Genomic DNA, 19083 nt, shown 5'->3' on the forward strand with positions numbered 1-19083 from the left:
CCAGGTTGCCTTCCTTCATTTGCTCTTTCAATCTAACAGAACCACTCTTGCGAGATGCTGTGTTGGAGACACCCCTGCAGTACAAAACCTCGCTGCAGCACGCAGAGTTTTATCAAAGGTTGCGTCACGCTTAAACACTATAAGCAACAGCAAACCCCACGTGTCCTGCCCGTTTCCAGCTGCAGCTGCAATACAGCAGCTCAGATGCTCTGGTTCCATGTTGTTACCAACCATATTATCATGCAACAGTGTTTTGCACAAAGAAGACGAGCTCCTTTACCTCTCAGTGCTGATGCGGTAGCGAGCCTCCCGGTTACCGACGTTGCGAACCAGCAGAGTTTTCTGGGAGCTGTACTTGACTGGACAGACGGAGAAGTTCAGCTGGTCAGGGAAGTCCAGGATAGCTCGGGCACCGATAGCTCGGATTGGCACAATAAACTTTTCCCTTTCTGTGATGCAGGTGAGCTGGTAGAAATAATCCTGCAGGGAAAGAAACAATCTCAGCACAGTGCATTCAGTACCATCCCATGGCAGAAGAAAAACTGCTGTTTTCTATGACTCTAACAGTAGTATCCAACAATGTCAAAGGACTTTCTACCTTAGTGACCTTTCATTCCTGCAGCGTGACTTGAACAGGGCTGTTAACTTGCAAAGAAGAAACAATCCCATTGATTCACCTGCTTTCACAGCAAGCTGGCAGAACCAGACAAAATTATCTGATACTTTGATTCGGAGGCACCAAAATAGAGCAATTTCATGTAAGGGATTACAGCAGTAACGAGAACCCGCTTCGATCACCACCACAGATGATCAAAGGCTCCACTAAGCACCCAGTTGTGCCACAGCACTAACTCCAATCCCAGCAACGCGGCGACATCACTGACGCTGGCCAGGGGACGCTCAGGTGCATTTTCAAAAGGACTTTGCCACATGCTCGACCAACACTCAGTCTTCGGTGAAATATTTAACAAGCTGGACAAGGGAATTGTTTTAATGTCAGGTGAGTGCAGGGTAAGTGTGTATTTCCCACCACTTCCCAGAGCATTATAGGGACAAGGCTGGGGACACACACCCTTAAAAAGCTATCTGATCTATCTCCCCACCCCAGAACTGGCTCAGCTCTACACCCAAACTATTCTTGCAAGATGTCTGACAAGTACTTAAAAGCACTAACAATTCCACCCCTGCCCTCAGCAGCCTATTCCAGCTCTACCCTAGACTTAAGAGTTCTTCCTGTGTCTAATCTCAGTTTCCCTTTCCAGCTCACCTAGCCTCAGGGGACGTGGGAAATAGCTTTGCTTCCTCTCTGCTGCAGGGTTGATGCCTTGTTAGCATGCCTGCCTGAGGCAGGTGGTAGCAGGAGCTGCAGATGGGAGACACTGGGACAGCCCTGCCAGAGCAAACTCAGCTGTGCTACTCCCCAGCATAGGCTTGTTCACAAAAGAGACAGTCCCCCCAGCTGTCTGGCCTTCAGCAGTAGGAAGGCAAATCAAATCACCAAAATCATTTTACTGTAGGGAGGAGCAGATCCATCTCCAGATGGACGGTGTGGCATCGCAGTGCTGCAAGTAACCCCTTGCCCCCGCTGAAATCACCAGTAAAACTGTTGCAGCAGGGCCAGGAGCAATTACCTCCAGCAGCTCTCTTAGCCATGAGTTGATGGAAGCTCTGCATCTTATCACTCACTTGCTGTCCTGATCTTTTTTCCCCAGTGCTTTGAAGTCGTCTGATATTTTTATCATTGTTGAAGCAGCAAGCAGATAATTTGATTTAGGAATTGGGCACAACAAACTCTCTTAACCAGAACAGGTTCAGATTCCTCTGTGCTTGGGTCTTGCTCTCCCACACCCGCCCCCCTCCAAGCCTGGAAGGGCCCTACGGCAGCCAGAGGAGGCACAGACACAGAGCTACTGCTTTAACACAACAACTAACACCCAGCGCTACCCACCAGCTGGGGTTTAAGGTTGCTGTAACAGATGCTGTCACAGACAAGATGTAAAAAGAATAAAGAAAGATCTTTCTCTCTAGACATATCAAATATTCACACTGGACCTTGCAGAAGGGCTTTTGCTTCTTGTATTTGGAAAGTAAAATACCAGGAAGGAAACTGCAGCAAACGACCTACAGAACTGAATATCACATTTCAGGAGAGCCTTTAATCTTCAGCAAGCCTTTCTGAACTAGCAATTTTGTACTCAATCCTGCAGCCTAAGCCATCTAAAATAAAAGGTACGGGCAGCCCATGTGAATTTAAAGCACCTACTATCTGGGTACTTCACATCCTGGACTATTTAGATCCTCAGAAACTGCATTAGCAAATGAAGAATACTATTTACTTTGTTGTTGTTGTTGTTACTGTGGCCACACTACTGTAACAAAGGCACTGTAAATCCACTTGAAAGCTGCCTGCCTTGTTAAATCTTGGCATGCCATATTTACTTCTCTCTCCCAGATGCCAGGTTGACAGAGGATGATGCGAGGAGTTCAGATCAGCAGGGAGATAAAGAAAAAAGAAACTTCAACAGTTGGAAGTATTAAAGGGAAATAATAGGAAACCATTTTCAAGTCACTGTCATTGCTAAGGAGCAAGTGGATCCACAGCAATGTACAGAAGAGCCCAAGGAATAAATGCCTCCCCCAGGTGTAACCCCCCCAGAAGCAAGCACATGCCACCTTCCCAGCTCTGGGGCCGGGAGGGGCACTGGGACTGCCTGTCCCAGGAAAGGGACTTCTCCAGGTACACGAAGGCAAGGCTAAAGCAACGAGGATTTGGCCACAGAGACAACCATGACCTTGAGAGAGCAAGTTGCCTCTCGCCATTCATGCACACGCACGTTGCGTGCCGAGCCCCCTCTCCAGGGACGCCCTCGACGCTGCATCCTGTACAAGGCTGGACTCAGCTCTTCAGAGTGCCCTGACCCTTCAGCCACACTCTGTGACCCACCAGAATGGGACCTTGCACCAAGCTGAACGCAGCCTCAGGCCAAACGGGGGGAAAGCCAAGGGAAGAGGGGTGCGAGGCAGAAGCTGGCTGTTCAGGCTGCTGTGAACCCACAGTCCCGTGAGCTTTTGCAAGCTGAATCACCCTCCCTCGGGGGGAGATACAGGCTGCAGTTCTCCACTGCAGCACTGCCCTGCGTTACCAGCTCGGCTAGGCACTTGCTTACAGTCTGCGGGTACAGCTGGAACCAGTTTACAGCCTTGTTTTACTTTGCAACTGCAAACCCTTAGACGGTTTCAAACCAGGTTTCTAAATAAGCATGCCTGGGTGAGAGAGGGGTTGCATCACTTCCATGCTTTAAAGATTGTTTTTAGACCCACCAGGTTCAGTCTACAGATTTTCATGAAAATACAACTTCATCCTTCCCACAACTCCTCTCCCAGTTTCAAGGAAAACACCTCCCACTGTACAATGGTTCCTCTTCTCTTATTCACCTTCCAGAAGCAATAAGTTACAAGCTCTGGCCTGCAAAGTATCCCCACTGGCATTTGAATTCACACCCAATGAAATTAAAGAACTGCTTGTGTCTCAGAGGTGTCATTTCAGTCTCTTTGCAAATGCAGGCTAACATTAATTACTGTCACAGTGACAGCAACCCTAACTGCCCAGTACACCAGCAAACGCAGGTGTCGGTTTTGCTGCGTAACCAATCCTAAACACTTCACTGAACTCCTTGCAGCAGACAACTGCAAAGAAGAGATCCTTGTAGCACGAGGCAACATAGCAAGTCAAGCAGGGAAAGCTCCCTGCTGAAACCAGGATATCATAAAGGCTGGGAAATAAGGGCCATGAAAAGAGAGGAGAGACTGGAGGGTGAAGACAGCTTCCCATGAGAAGGGGTGGCCCTTCTCCTGCCTTCCTCAGCCACCAACTCACAGGAGGCTTTGAAATCGGTCACTTTGCTCCAGGTTCATTTTGCACAGGGCCATTTGCCTTGATTTTCTGCCCCTTTCCTCCCTGCAAAAGTCATCTTAAAAGTGTACTTGGAATAGCTTCTGTGTGCTACCAAACATCTAACAGTGCCCGACTGAATTTTAATTTCAGTAATGCAATAACTCATCAGCCTGTCATATTTCATATTAATGAGCATTAATTCAGTCTCCACTGAGCATCAGTAATGAATTTGGCAAACCTTACAGACTGAACTTGTATTGCTTGAATATATTGTATTGCTACAGCGAAAAGAGCGAGAGGACAAACAGAATAAGCTGTGCTGTGTATTTATATGCTTCTTGCTTCCTTCTTCCTTTAAGATAATCTATTAATAAGCCAAAGGACACCCACAAATGTATTCCTGTCTATTGCCAGTCAGTTCCACAATGGTTTCCAATTAGACAGAGACTGTCAGACCATAATGCAAGGACACCCGAACACAGGGTGGCACGAGAACACCCACACCGTGCAGCTGAAGCCCTAAAACAGAAATGTGTACATCAGAAGCAGCAAGAGTAACTAATTGGAAACGTTGCCCAACAGAAAAATTAGCATTTCTTATTTCTAAGGCAAGTGCCAATAAACAGAGAGACATGTCAGCTATTTATTTACTTTCTGACAGTCCAATCCTGTGGCACATTCCCAAATGACTGCAAGAAAATAGGATACTGCTCATTTTTCAAGCAAGCGCTCCATGGCACATGGCATTTCAGCCACTAACAACTCACACGGTCCTTTTATTTAGGGCTTAGCCGCAATTTTACTCCCTTGAATCAGGAGTGACTTCGCTGAAGTCAGACTGACCCCGGGGAAGAACAGATTCAAACCAACTCCACAGCAGGAGGACTGCCCAGCCCTGGCAGAGGGGCTTGTACCTGCGTCCCAGCTCACTGGGTGATCCACCATCCCTGCAGACGATGGAGCAGCAGAGGGGCAGAGGCTGTTCAAAGGCAGCACTCGTAAGCCTTCCACAACTACACACAGGTACTCTGCATGCAAGCCACTGCAAGCCCAACGCAGGTGAGTCTACAGAGCCATTTCCCAAAGCCTCTTTGCTAAGGGGTTTTCAAGGTGCCGTGCACCTCCTGACTGCACTAGTGACACATTTCAAGCTGAGCTACAGTGCTCTGGTACTTCGCTGGCCCACACTCCATCAAGTACGAGACAAAATGTTCGATTCGTACAAAATTCTGACTCTGCTGTATAAATCCCCACGTGCTCCTCGCTGAGCAGCATGCATCCCTCTGCCCATGCCCTGCACAACCCCCAGTGCAGCAGAAACCACCGGAGTGTCACTGGAGCTGTGCACAGGACCTCTCGCTGGCAGAGCTCCCTGCTCCATACACTCGCCAGTTCAAGGGCAAGACAAGGGACAAAGTATTGGACATCGGTGTTCTTGAGGGTTCTCTCACCCTACCTGTATTTGTGGTGATGTTCACGTGTTGCTCTGCTGACTCTCTAAACTTGAAGAGCAGCACTTTGCCCTTCATGGGCACCAATTTACCTCTGCCACCCCCAAAAAGAACAGTAATTAATATGAATAAATCACATTTTGAAGGCACCGGTGTACTTTTCAAAACTTGCTTCAATGAGATTAAGCTCTTGTGTCACTTGGGTAGTTTGGAGAACTGCCCTAGGACAACATAATTTTAACCCTAAATATTAATGTTAAATAATTTCTCAGTCCCTCCAAAGGAACAGATTATTTCACAAGCATGGGGAGCTAGGGACCACAGGGCATTTCCTCTTTAGTTTTCTATATCCATGCTGTTTGAGGATAGGACAAAGTGTTAAACTATATCTAAGCAGCAAGTGAAAGATGAAAAAGCAGGTACGCCCAAAGAGATCTTGTACCTCTGGCTGGGTGCAGAAACATCTGCTGGCTCAAAGCTATCCCCTAGCCTCACCTCTCCAACAAAGTCATGCGAAGAACAGTGCTAAGAGGTAGCAGGATGCTGGTGGAAGGACTCAGCCTGCCTGTCCTTGTTTCCCTGCAATGCTTCCCCCCTTCCATGCCAGGTATTAAATTCTTCTGTACTAACAAGCCTCCAGATAACAGTACTGACCCTTCACATCACAGCACTGAGAATCAGACCTGCCAGGGCCACAGCACTGATGTGCAAACCTCTAAGCAAAGGCACGGCGTGTTTGGCATGGAAGAGGTGCCAGCTGACACAGCAATCACAGTAACACGCATGACGACACAGCCACCCCGCAGGCTCTGGGTAATGTGTCTGCCTGCAGCTTGTACCTGCCCGTTTATTCCCGTACGTGCTCGTTCAGGCAGATGTCTCAAAGCCACCTGCAGCCCAACAACCTCCTGCCAAGTTAGGGACATCTAGAGCTCAGTGTGCCTGTGCCAGGCTGGCTCCCTGCCACCTGCACAGCCCTCCCTCTGCCCCAGCCTCGCATCTGCATCGCAGACAGACAAGTGTCCTCAGGGACAGCACAGCTGCAAGGCTTGAAAACAGCGGGGATGGAAAAGCACCACCTTTGCTCCAGTCCAGGGTGAGGCAGGGAAGTGGCTGCCCGATGGGAAACAGAAAAGCTCTCTGGATCTATTTGTTCCTCTAGTATTTTCCATAATAATTAAACCCCTACCATTGGGTAGAGATGGCTAAACATCCACACCCCACCCTGCCATTTTCCTACTGTTCCACGTGCATCTTCCCTCGCGAACGCAGGGAGGGAAAGCACAGCCCGTCAGTCCCTGCTGCAGCAGCTAACAGCATCCTGCAGTGCCAAGAGGGGACCAGCTGCAGACTGCCCGACCACAGCCTGGAGCAGACCCCACAGCAGGCTGTGGGCTATAACCAGTGCGTAAAAACCGCGATGACTTCAGACATAATGTTCCGCTGTCTCGCTACCATGTCCAACACGCTAGGCATTAAGGTGACTCCAGTTTTCAAAGGTGGCGGTCCCCACTCTGATCAGGCTCACTTTGGGTCTTCCAAATAACAGGTCACTTTTAAACAGACCTCTGTATCTACCGTTAGTGGAGCAAACCCATAATCACACAGCACTGAACAGATACCAGAAACCAACACCTTGGGAGGCCGCCCCACCACAGACGGCAGACTCTCTTATCTCTGAAACCAGCAGACATGACATTAAATGTTCCATCACTGAAGGATAAAAATGGTCTGAAACGCATAAGAGACTCCAGCCTATGAGAGCATAATCTTCACCAGCCTATGAGAGCATAATCTTCACCATGGGGAAAGAGTTTCCCCCGGTTCTAGATCCAGGGCAACCCCACTGGAACCAGGACAGTCCTCAAAACCCACAGCAGATGCCCTGTTCTGAATCCAGCCCTGCAGGTTCAGCTTCCACTGAAGGCACCAACCTCTCTGGACCTCCAGTCTCACCTTGTTCTCCTCAGGGGTGAACTGGATTTGGAAAGTTGAACACATGCCAGGTGCTACCTTACAGCACACACCACCGGGGCTGGTCAACTTGAAGTAAGGCGACGTCTCCAAGACAACCTTCACCAGCCGAGGAACCTGCAGGAAAGACAGGAAACTATGATTTTGCCACTCATATGGAAACATGAGGAGAAAATACCTGGCCATGCCCTGGGGACATCCCGTGTTAACCACCTTTCCAAAGCACTTTTAACTCTTGAGGTTGTCACAACCCGGGATGGAAGCCCAGGAAGTCACAACAGTTCCGTGATCCCCTTGGGTTAAATTAAGGTGAAACAACACCAAATGACCGGTTAAAATGTTTTACTTGCAGTAGAAAACAATTTAAACTTGGAAAAGGATAATAAGCAATGTGATCTCTTATAAATCTGTAAGAAAGAAAAGAAAGGAAAGCAGTAGAAAGGTGAGAAAGAGAGTCAAAGAAATCTGGATCAGCACCCCTGGATCCAGCGTTGTCTCAGGTCCGACCATCTTGGGCGGTGGGTGCACACACAGCAAAGTTTCAGTTCATCTTATCAGCTGATTAACATACTTCTGCTTCTGGGGCAGAAATGCTCACCTCTTGTCAGGCCTTGTCGCCCCTTCAACGGTGAAGGCACGAAGTTGTTAGCAAGGCAAGCATGGTGTCTGGCTTACACAACAGAGCCACACAGTACCGGGCTTACACAGTGCAGCCAGGGATTAGCGGTCTTTGTGCTTGAGGGGAAACTTTCGGTTCCACTCAGTTTCCCCCCTCTGAGGCCCACATAAGGAGTTTGTCAGTACAACTGCAAGGGAGTGGGGGGTGCAGCCTTCCACACACTCCTGCTCCCTCGGGTGACATTCCTTAGACTAATCACAAAGGCCACAGCTTGTCCTGGAGGTTTTCTCTGTCGATGAATGTTTGAGGCATCAATTCCTTCAGTTCCTTACAGAGGTACATGCACCTAATACACCAGGATGGAATCCATTCTGCCAGGGCCCAGAATCAGCGTGGACCCCATGAATGGTATCCCTTGGACAGGGGCACCCACGCTGCTCTTTCCAGTATTCCCAAGCTAAACGCCAGGCCAGGAATGGCGCAGGACTCTCCAGGAATAACTGAGGGACCACCCTGCAACTGTCTTTGCCAAAGGGTCTTCCATTTCCAACCACGTCCCTGTCAAAACCTGTTATCTCAGAATATACTCTGACTTCTCTTGCTGTTCCCCCACCTGCAACATGCCCTGACAGCTTTTTTTGTCCACTTGTTTGTTTTCCAACAAGACTGGTAGATTTGGAGGGGGGGTTAATTCACGTGCTCTCAGGGACACTTCCCTCTGCCCGTCCTGCCCTCCTCTCACGTACACATCTTACTCTTCATTACAGAACAGTATCTTTAATTACACCTTTCTTTTTCTGAACATTCTCTGCTTCCAGCACACTTACTCTTACATGTCAAGAGAAACCCTTGCGTGTACAATGTTCTCTCCCAGAGCACTTTCCCACTCAGCTCCTTTCCTCCCTCCTGCCTTTTCCCACCAGCTGCTCTTGGCACATGCCTCATTGAAGCAAACGTTTCCCCTGCCAAAATTCAAAAGGTCTCAATTTTCCTCTTTACAGTGCAACAACATTGCTGGCATTTTTCAACTTCTCCCTTCTCAACTCTCCTGGGAAATCTCAAAACGATCACAATTTTTTCAAGTAAAGGTGGAGACCTTCAAGAGAACATTACTCTGGATGTGCTGTGGTTCTCCAAAGGGAAAGCAGAGAGCCACGTTGCTTAGAAAAACCTGAGCAGAACTGCATTAAGCTCAGCAGGAGCCTAAAGTGGCACCTAAAGGCCTCCCACTGCTTCTGCTAAATCAGTCCATTTCCCCTGCTGCTTCAAAACACCCTTCCTGGAGTGATAATGCCACTAACCATAACTTCCTCCAGCATGGAGAAGGCTCAAGCTCTGGGCCTTGACAGTGAGCTGCACAGAGGCAGCTAAACAGGCTGTGAGAGGCAGAGGTGCCCTGCCAGAAACCGAGATTAACCAGGAAGCCACCAGCACATGGTGCACACTCGAGGTAAAGCAGGAGAGCAGGTAAGAACTGTACAACCCTCAACGTTCCCATCAATCCAGGGCTTTCAAGGGGAAGGACGCCGACTAGAAAAGCTCCTTTGCGTTAGATACCACCAATGCGTGGCCAAAATCAAGGGGAGAATCCCCAGCATGGGAAGATTTCCACCATCTTGCAGAATAAAGGTGGTGAGACATTTTATTCTGGGTGTGCTGTGCTGCAGCAGATAATTTGTTATGCTGTAAACCACGGGAATTACACTGCTCTCCTCTTCCAGCACAGTGTTAAACCTCCGCATCCCACCACTTACCTTGTCAGTGTTCCTCAGAATCAGTGGCACTTCGTAGACCTCGAAGGGGACGTAGTTCTGAAATACCACCTCTGAAGGAAAAGGCTGAAACAAGCTCTGTTCCAGGTCAACTGCTGAGAACTGGAGAGGCAAGACAGAGCAGTGAGAGGAGGGTCAGCTGCTGGGAGAAAGATTCATGAAAGAATCCTACACCGATCTCCAGCGGAGTACAGTCTCTTGGTGAGTATGTCCACGCAGCTCACGCTAGGGAAACAGCCCCCCACCTGTGTTCTGAGCTGATCGAAAGTTTCTGGACCACACTGAGCAGGCTCAAGCTAAGAAGCTCTTTTGGCGGGTGTTCCTCCAGGTTTCCTTCTCCAGAATGCAAGGCAGCACTTACTGCCAGCAGAGCCCTGTGCTAAGGTGGTCACACAGCTCCAAGAGCACTTCCTGGAAGAGCCACGAGCACTCATGGAGCAGGCGAAACCCAAGAATTTACACGAGACTCCATGGGAAACAATTTTGGGATGATCTTTACTCTGAGACAGAGAGACCGAGTCCCACACATCCCTAAATATCTTTTTTGATAGCCTAGAAACCAGTTAGAAGACAACACTACCAGAGGAGGTAAGGCTAAAAAGAAGGTAACACAGTAGTTGGGAAAAAGACAAAGGAGGTGAATGCTGGATAGTGGTAAGGTTTAGCTCTTTTCTCAGCATTACTGGGCAACTTCAGTAAGACTGGACTTGGTATCTCCTTTTTCCACAGGCTTTAAATAGATGCTTTATTGTATTCCATTATTGCCATTTCATTTAATACCACTGCAGAAGCATGTCTGAAACTATACACAAACAGCAAATGTTCACAGAGCAGAGGCAATACTTGAGAAAATTCCTCCCTGCTTTGTCTCCCCTCTCCCAGCTGCACTGTTCCCACTCAAAAGACCCAGGCAGGCCTCCTGCTGCTCCACAGGAGCCACGCTCACATGGCAGCTCGTGCCTGCAGCACGCTGCCAGTTATGTGTGCGCTCATCTGATGCGTTCCCAGCCTCCTGTGCTGCCTAGGGCAATCCTTAACCAATTGGTTACAGGTCTCTTGCTGGCAATTTTCCACTCAACAGCCTACCTCAGCGATCCACCCGTTTGGACTGTGTGCTGTGGTGAGCAGTCCTGTGAGAAAAGCAGCTTAAACATACATCTAAGTAACCACTGATCCAGAGAACGCACTTCCACTCCCCTCTGCCCAGGGCCATTCCCCTGTATATCTGGCAGCCTGCAAAATCTAACACCCTGTAAAGGTCCCACACATTGTTCCAACCCAAAACATTAATGCACTTGGTTTTGTTAAATCTCGAGTAACTTCTATAGGCCCTCAGCCTTCAAGGGGCAATGCTGCCACCGTTGAGGGAGTCCCATGACCCCAAGCATTTGACAGTGACTACACCAAAGCACGAGGTGGCTATTTCACCAGGAGGATGGAAAATGGCAAGCTTGAGCCCTTGTGGCCTGCCCCAGCCTTCCCCCAGTATCAGCTAAATTCCAGCAAAACCCACCAACTTCAGCAGAGGTTATTTATATTGACTTAGTGCAGATCAGGACTTCCAACCTCTCACCAGGGAAAAACGTTCTACCTTTCCCCAGCAGAAGGAACTCCACCACCACCAGCAGTTTGAAAAGACAACAGGCCCTAGTCACTGAGGTATTCAGATGAGCCGGAGGCACGCCTGTCACAAACTCACACCCTCTTCAAATGTCACATCAAGCAGCAAGGAAAAGGGCAGGAAAAGGCTACCTTGTGATGGGAGGCTTCACCCATGTCTAGAAGCTGGGTAATCCGGGGCCGCCTCATCTCCCGGGTGCTGGCCAGCCTCTGCTTGGTGGTAAGAGACATCTCCTTCAGGAAGGCAGAGGGAGTCAGCTGAAATGCAAAACACCAGCAAGAGCTACAGAAATGCCTTTCTACAGAAAGACTTTCTCGTTCAAGTGCCACTGATGAGTAATTTGTGATCACAGCCACTAGGATAGTCCTGGAAGTCCCGTAAATTACCAGCTGAAATATCAGTAAATTAATGATATCATTAATGATAATGATTAATGATATAATCATCAGTAAATTAATGATATAGAGCGGAATACACACGCTCTAAGCAAGTGGCTCTGTCCCATTAGCTTCTCCTTCATGAGGTGATGTGACATGTTTGGGGATTTCTGCTCTTTGGGTATTTGTTCCCTCTTGAGTTTTGCTGGATTGAGCCAGAGACCTTTGAAGAGAGTGGGGAGGAGTTATCAGAAATCCCCTAACTCCACCCTTGCACAGTGCTCACAACCAACACGCAGGTGGAGATGGCACTGCTGGGTGAGTCAGAGGAAAGCAGAAAAGCAGTGTTGTGCCAAGACTGAGGTGGAGAGGAATGGGTCCAAGTTTTCGTTATTTCTTTTCCATTAGCACTTGTTTTCTCGCTGTTCTGGCCTCACAGACCCCTCCACAGAAGGATACAGAGATGTCTCCTTGACAGAGCCTCAGCACTGGGTCACCTCCAGTGAAGGGAGCTCCAGCCAGCAGAGGGGACAGTTGTGGGTGGGAAGGAGGAATCGCCCTGAATCCACTGCTGTTTGCACGGCTGCATCTGTGCTCCACACAGGACACGAGATACCATGAAACAACTCTTTTGGAAGCTATTCTATCTGGGACAGTCGTGTCCTGTCAAGACTCCAGGCGGTTTGAGCAGCCCACCACATGCCCAGCTGCCCAGCGGTGTGGCCAGGGCAGCACTGGCAGGTATGCCCACGTGACAGAAGATGTTACTGCCCACACAGCAAAGAGGACGGAAGGAAGCACGTTTGTGCTTCAGCTGTTCCCGTGCAATGCCCAGTAATTCCTTTATCTCGGCTCCACTGGCACGTTCAGGCAAGACCCTGACCCTGAAGCAACACAGTCCACCCCCCACTGCACCATGACAGCCCCCTCCAACAGAAGCACGGCAGCAAAGAGGTGGGGAGGTGGTGCCTGGCTCCACAGCACCCTGACAACAGGAGGGGAAGGCAGAGGAGGGACAGGGGCAGCTTCCAGCCTTAACCCAGCTCCTACCCAGCCCCCAGCAGGTACTTACAGGCACACGCTGCTCTGCCTCTCTGACCAGCTTCGGATAACGACGTACTGCCACCTTACTCTGGAGTCCATCAGCCATTCTGGAGGATCCCATGGACCGATGAATCTTCCCAGTGGCCGTGACTAGGCAAACCTGGAAGGTGTAACAATGAGACTTTGAAAATCTAGAATCCCATTCACAGCAGACCCAAAGGATACACCTGTCTCTCCAGGCTGTGGCATCCTTCCTAAGTGGAGAACATAAGGCCGCCCCACACTGTTTCATGATTAGACCATATTTAAGTGGCAGAGTTAAGATTCATAGAAGTAAAACTCCATAAAAATATTCCCTGAGCCAAAAAAGCCTTTTGCTGTGGGTGCAGTCCCACGAGCCACAACTATTTCTTTTCATGAACTTCATCTGTCAGCTGACAGTGAGATGGACCAAGGGTCCCTTCCAAGGGTCTGCTGGAGAGTCCCCAGCTCCACATACTACCATTTACTGCTGTGGCTCCTGCCTTAAGTATTTACAGCACCATTTTCCCCTTCCCAGCATCCGATCTCTGCTATCCTGGCTTGCCAACTTTGCATGTCCTTTTTTATTTACTCTTTTTCTGGCATCTGGACCACATTTCATAGAATCGTTTAGGCTGGAAAAGACCTTTAAGATCATCAAGTGAAACTGTAGACCTAGCACTGCCAAGCCCACCACTCCTTTCCCTGGACGTACGCAGGAACTGCTGCTCAGAAAATCCCTACAGATTTCAAATGCAGGACCGAGGGCCCCCTACCCCGGGCACCCCCCTGCCCCAGGCACCCCCATCTCGCACAAGGGATGCCCCCAGCCCTGCGGCGTGGGGCAGGGGGTGTCACCCCCCCCCCCGAACTCCTCTGCAGCCCGGGTCCCTGCTCCGCCCCGCTCCCAAGCTCCCCCCCGCCTGCCTGTGGCTGAGCCACCCGACAGCACCAGCACCCAGAGCCGCCCTCTGGCTTTCGGCCAGGAAGGGGACGCAGACACCGCTCCCCAGCATCCCCCACCTCTCCCTCTCTGCAGGGGCTGTGGGGACACACTCACGGGAGGATCCCGATGCCAGACAGGCTGTTGTCCCCGTTGCCAGGGCAACTGGGCATCCCGGCACTGGGCAGCCCCAACACTGCCATGGCAACGGCGAGGACACAATGGGGGGCGGGGGGGACAGCTCTGTGACATGGGGGCAGAGGGGACAGGGATGCTCAGTGCCCAAAGCACCCAGTGAGCACAGCAAGCAGGCCCTGAAACCACCTCCAGCACACCCGCCCGTCTCCAGCACAGCTGCAGCCCCGGGTGCGTTACCCCGGCACGGGGAAGCGGCTACAGACAGTCCCTTGCTGACCTCGTTCCACTTTCTGACCCAGTCCTGGGCCTCACCATGCCTGGAGATGGAAAGTTCTCAGACAGACCCCCCCTCTCACAGAGCTCCCTGCCCAGGTACACGGGTGCAGCTGAGACAGGGAAGTCGAGGGAGGCCCAAGTCTCTTCCGGGTTTCTTCCCAATGAACCGGGCTTATCAGTTCCAAGAAGGCTTGCAAGCCAGCCACAAAAGGAAGCATCAGCCATCTGTCCCCAGGGGAGACCCACGCTTTCAAAAAGAGAGCCCAGAAGCTGAAATTTCACCACTGAGGTGAAACGGGTGGTGAAACATCACCACGAGGACGTACGGAGTTTATATTGCTGCCCCCTCTCCACTCCTGAGGTTGGACATACCCATCTCTGCTCCCTCAGGGACCAACAAGCCCCTCTTCCCTTGCCAACACTCTCTCTGCCCCATGAGCTCCCCTCTGCTTTCCTGCACAATATCCAACTGTCACCAGTAAGCTCAGCTTGGAGCCATCATTCCCAAATCACACTTGGCTCTCAGCTGGCTGCCTGCGTTTCTGACTCCAAGAGGACACATGTGGAGCAGCCCAGGGCATGGAGAGGGGATCACACTGGCACACAGCCCAGCACAGAAGCAACCCAGCCCCCTCAGCACTTCAGACAAGCCACCCTCCTCCATCCTAGCAGGGTCTGACCGAAGCAGGCTGCTGGCCCTGCTCTCTTCAGAGGCACAGGGTTCATGCAGGGAGCTGCTCTACAGGGCTGAAAATCCTTCCCCCATCCCCTGGAAAATGCTGCTGACAGCTCTCATCCTCCTGCAGAAACACATGAGCATACAGCCAAGGGCAGCAGCAGGCGTGTGGCATTATTAACCTCTCTCTTGCTGCAGTGCCAGAAGGACACAGGGCACCATCAGCCTGCATCCCCCCGCAGCCCTGCTGCAGGATCCGAGACAAAGCCCCAGCACAGGCACTGCCCAGCTCTGGACACCAGGACCAGAGCCCCTGGCGGGTGACACAGGCACATCAGAAACATCTTTCCTGGCATCAGTGCTGCACTCACCAGATCGAACCCACAGAGTAACTGGGCACAGCTGGTGTCTTGCAGAGGACACGGAGCTGCAGCAAAGGCAAAGACAAGGGCTGCAGTGAGGCCCCAGGAAGAGGAGGGCAGTGCTGGCACAGACAGCTTACACCATCCGTGGGAGCATTCCCTTCCCCCGTTTTAACCCATGAAGGAAGAACTCCAGTGCTCAACGAAGGGACTGACTGCGACACTCAAACCCTTTTAGATGCTATCAAAAGGTCTCCTACCAAATAACTGCAGTGAGATCACTTACCCAACTGCATCATCATGAAGTTCCAATCATGAATTCCCCAATGGACAGTCCATAATCCTCTCTAATCCAAGCAGGGTTTGTACTTGTTTTCTTCTGAGAAAGAAGGGAAATAAAGTTGGCTCCTTTTAACCATGTTTGTCCTGCCTTCCCCTGAGCAATGCAATCCCACATTGCAGGGGAGAACATTGATCTTTTTGGTAGCACACACCTCAACACACAGCCCTGGGTTTGCTTTCTCCCTTTTTATTCCCATGTTCGGAATCAATTTTTTTCCTCACTTTCTGTTTATTTTACATCTCACTTCCAAACCCTGAGCTGGTTCTCTACTCCTTTTCTAAATCAAGACAGTATCTCAAATGCCTACATTTTGCACACCCTGACATTAGCGGTGCAACCATGAAATCCAAAAAGAGTAAACTCGTTTTTCCCCATTGCTTTTTGAAACAAAGCAAAGTCCTTGGCCCCAACAAATGTAATGCCTCTTAGCTTTTCTTTTTCTGTAATACTATGAAACCATTAAATCCAGCCAGCTGTCTTTGTGTAAATGCAGAAGAAAATTTACAAGCCTCAAGAAGTTAATCACAGCTCAAGGGGAATCTCTGACATGGAGGTTAGCAAGGCAGTAACTGTGAGGCTGTGACTGCCAGGAGACAATGCCACAGGAAGATGGGTCCATTCTGGATGGAGGTTCAGGCCTGACTCAGCAGGGTACTGCCCTTAGGCATCTCAGCCTAAACAAGAAAGTGGACAGTTGTCAAGGGCACTGATCACCTACACAGTTACAGGATGCTTCGATAGTTCTGGGGCTCACTCTACCTTAATCCCAACTCTCCTGGCCTTGTGTTTCCTCTGGCAGCTAAAAACCACCTAAGTCCCCACCATATTGAGGGCAGAAACATGCTGCAGTACCAGCGCACTGTAGGAGCAGGGCTTAGTGGCCTTTCACAGTCACAGAGGCAGAGCAGGGGTCAGTCTCTCCTCCTCCACACCCAGCTCTTCTCCTCAGCTGGCAGGGTCCTGCCAGGGCACTCTCCATCCCACCCAGTGCCATGGGGCACCACAGGCTGGGGAGCACCAGGCCCTCCTCTCCTCCACCCAAGGAGGGCACAGAGCCTCCTTCAGAGCCCAAGCACATGGCAGCTCTCTACCACTGGACATCTCATGCACTTAAAACCATGGCAATACCCGAGCACCCACAGCCCAGCAAGATCCTCCCATGGTCAGCTCCAAGGACCACGCTAAATGCCACAAGTGGTCCTTCCCTCCAACTTCTCCAGGACAAGAAAAAAAACAATGTGCTTTACCTGGTCCACCACAGCTTGGTTGGCATTTGAAGCTTCTGGCATCACTTGGCAGCTCCATTTGCAGTGGGACAGGTCTCCTTGGCTCCTGGCTTCACAGCAAATCGGTCATCCAAAGCCCCAGCAGGTCCAGTACCTCTCCTGCAGGGCACTTTCAAACACCAACATCTGGTTCTGTGATTTGAAGTAAAGGAGAGGAAGATTAGAAAAAACAAGAGCTGTAAGTGGGACACAGGGAAGGGACAAACCCAGCCCGTGACATGCATTTCAGCCTCAGCCCACAGGAGCCCCAGGCACAGTCACGGCAGCTACGAAGCGTGTTCAGAAGCAGTTCTGGGAAAGGAGCAGCTTGCTTTCTTTATGCCTTGTGAAGCACTGAAGGGACAAGCTGGTCTCCTTGCCACTGCCAGGCCAGCGGGTGCAGCTCCCTGCAGCACACGGGCTGTGCCAAGAGGTGCTGGGGCAGCCTGAAGGCACCAGCTCTGCTGGGGGAGGAAGTTACAATGTGAGCAGGCATCAAGAAAAAAGGCAAAGTGGAACGTGGCTTTACCTGCTCTGGGCAGTTGCCTTCACAGGCTTAATACAACCACACAACAGTCACAATTGCTGAGTCTGAACTCAAGCAAAATCCCAAAGCAATTGCTGGATTAGTCAAATATTTGACTGCATTTGTATCCGAAAGTCTTTTGCCAAAAAAACTGGGCGTTTTGTTAAAGAACAGCCACACAGAGGCTGTCCTGGGCTGGAACCTGAGCCAGGGCTTTATGATTTTTAAACAGGGCACCTAGTGCACCCCACAAAAGAGCCTCTGCTCTCTGCTGTGGAAGTACTGTCAGACTCCACAGCTTTGACGTGATCGAGGTCTGCATGCTGACTCCCAGCACATCACATTTTGGCAGTGGGAGCAGAGGGGCAGGTTTTCATTTTCAACATAGACATCGTCCAAGCTGAACTGTTAAACCAGCTCCTCGGGTTCTTCCTTTGAACCTCTTCCCATCCTTCACACATCCCAAGAACTACCATGAATCAAAGAGCCAGGAACAAAACCAGCCCCAAACATCTGCAGATTCTCCTTGAGAGAAACCTTCCCACTCATGAAAAAACAGCTCTGTAATAAGCATACGGCCTCAAAAGCAGAGGGGAAAACCCTTCAAAACACAAAGCAGGAGTGGAGCCACTTGTGAAATCAGACCGGTTGATCAGAAACGCTGATCGGTCTGTGCAGGGAGCACCAAAGGCCTGAAAGAATGAATCTGCCAAGCCACTGATATCATTTAAAACAGCTGGGATTTTAGAAGACAAGACAGTAGCCACATTAAAAAACAAAAAATGAGGATAAAAAAAATAAAAGATAAAAGCTAACCCAACCTCACTTATGCATATGGATATTTGTGTTATGTGATCCAATGAATATGTATATCCACACTCTAGAAGTTTCTGGTAAAATGTGCTGTTGGGGTGAAAGCTTTGTGGAGAAATCCCCTTGCACCCCGGCACCGGAGTAAACATACCTGCTGTATAACTCTCTCTGAGTTGTAGAGTCTGTTTCTGCAAATCAACAGCTGCCTGCCTCCTGCCTTGGCCACCCACCTAAAAACCTTGAAGAGGGAAATGGAAGGGCACCAAGCACCCAGCTGGTGCCTTCAGCCCTCAGCACCCTCCATCTCTGAGGAAAAACAGAGCAGGGCAAGTAAAATTATGCCCAGGCACCAGGACCTTCTAGAGGCATCCATCAGCTGAACTTCTGACTGAGAAACAAATATCTAGGGTTTCCCTTTAGCACAGCCTCAAGGCACAGACCTTCTTTTAACCCTCCCTGGCTGTTGCTCCCACCTTTTTAATCAGGAACTAGATGCTGATTTCTCCCAGACAGGTTCACAGTACCTCGCTGGGATGAACGCAGAAAGATGGCTTCTGTTTAATTTTCCTATCACTAGAAGACAGAGGTTTCCAAACCTGTTTGGAAACTTTTTTTTTTCCCTGTCTGGTCTCACCAGCACTGGGAACTCCTTTTACCAATGGTATCTCATTAAAATACATCTGGGATTAACCAAGCCAGATACATCACACCTTCCCAAGGAATAGCTGGGCTGCAGGGGAGCTGATGAACCTCCTTATGGAGCAGATCTGGGTAACTAGCCCAGCAAGGAGACTGGTCAGGAAGCCAGCTTGTCAGTAACACTTCTTCTCCATGAGCAAGAGCAGTGACAGCTTTGCAGGCTGACTCTGGAAGGCTCCAGCTGCTGGCACAACACAGCTCCCTCCTCTGCTGGTTTGCAAGCCCTCCCTCCTCAGGCAGAGGCAGCAGATGAGGTAGCCAACCTCCC

General features: G+C 50.2%; 1 protein-coding gene across 1 annotated transcript in view; it reads right to left on the reverse strand.

Annotated features, from left to right (window-relative positions):
- LOC141925537 (hydrocephalus-inducing protein homolog) overlaps positions 1 to 19083 on the reverse strand; it is a 111589-nt gene that overhangs the window by 75334 nt on the left and 17172 nt on the right. The window contains 5 exon segments of the mRNA XM_074829982.1: positions 281 to 480; positions 7303 to 7437; positions 9694 to 9813; positions 11464 to 11589; positions 12782 to 12944. Of these exon segments, the coding sequence (XP_074686083.1) occupies positions 281 to 480; positions 7303 to 7437; positions 9694 to 9813; positions 11464 to 11589; positions 12782 to 12944 (744 nt within the window).

This window comes from Strix aluco, chromosome 6 (genome assembly GCF_031877795.1).
Source record: "Strix aluco isolate bStrAlu1 chromosome 6, bStrAlu1.hap1, whole genome shotgun sequence".
In the NCBI taxonomy this organism is placed as follows: Eukaryota; Metazoa; Chordata; class Aves; order Strigiformes; family Strigidae; genus Strix; species Strix aluco.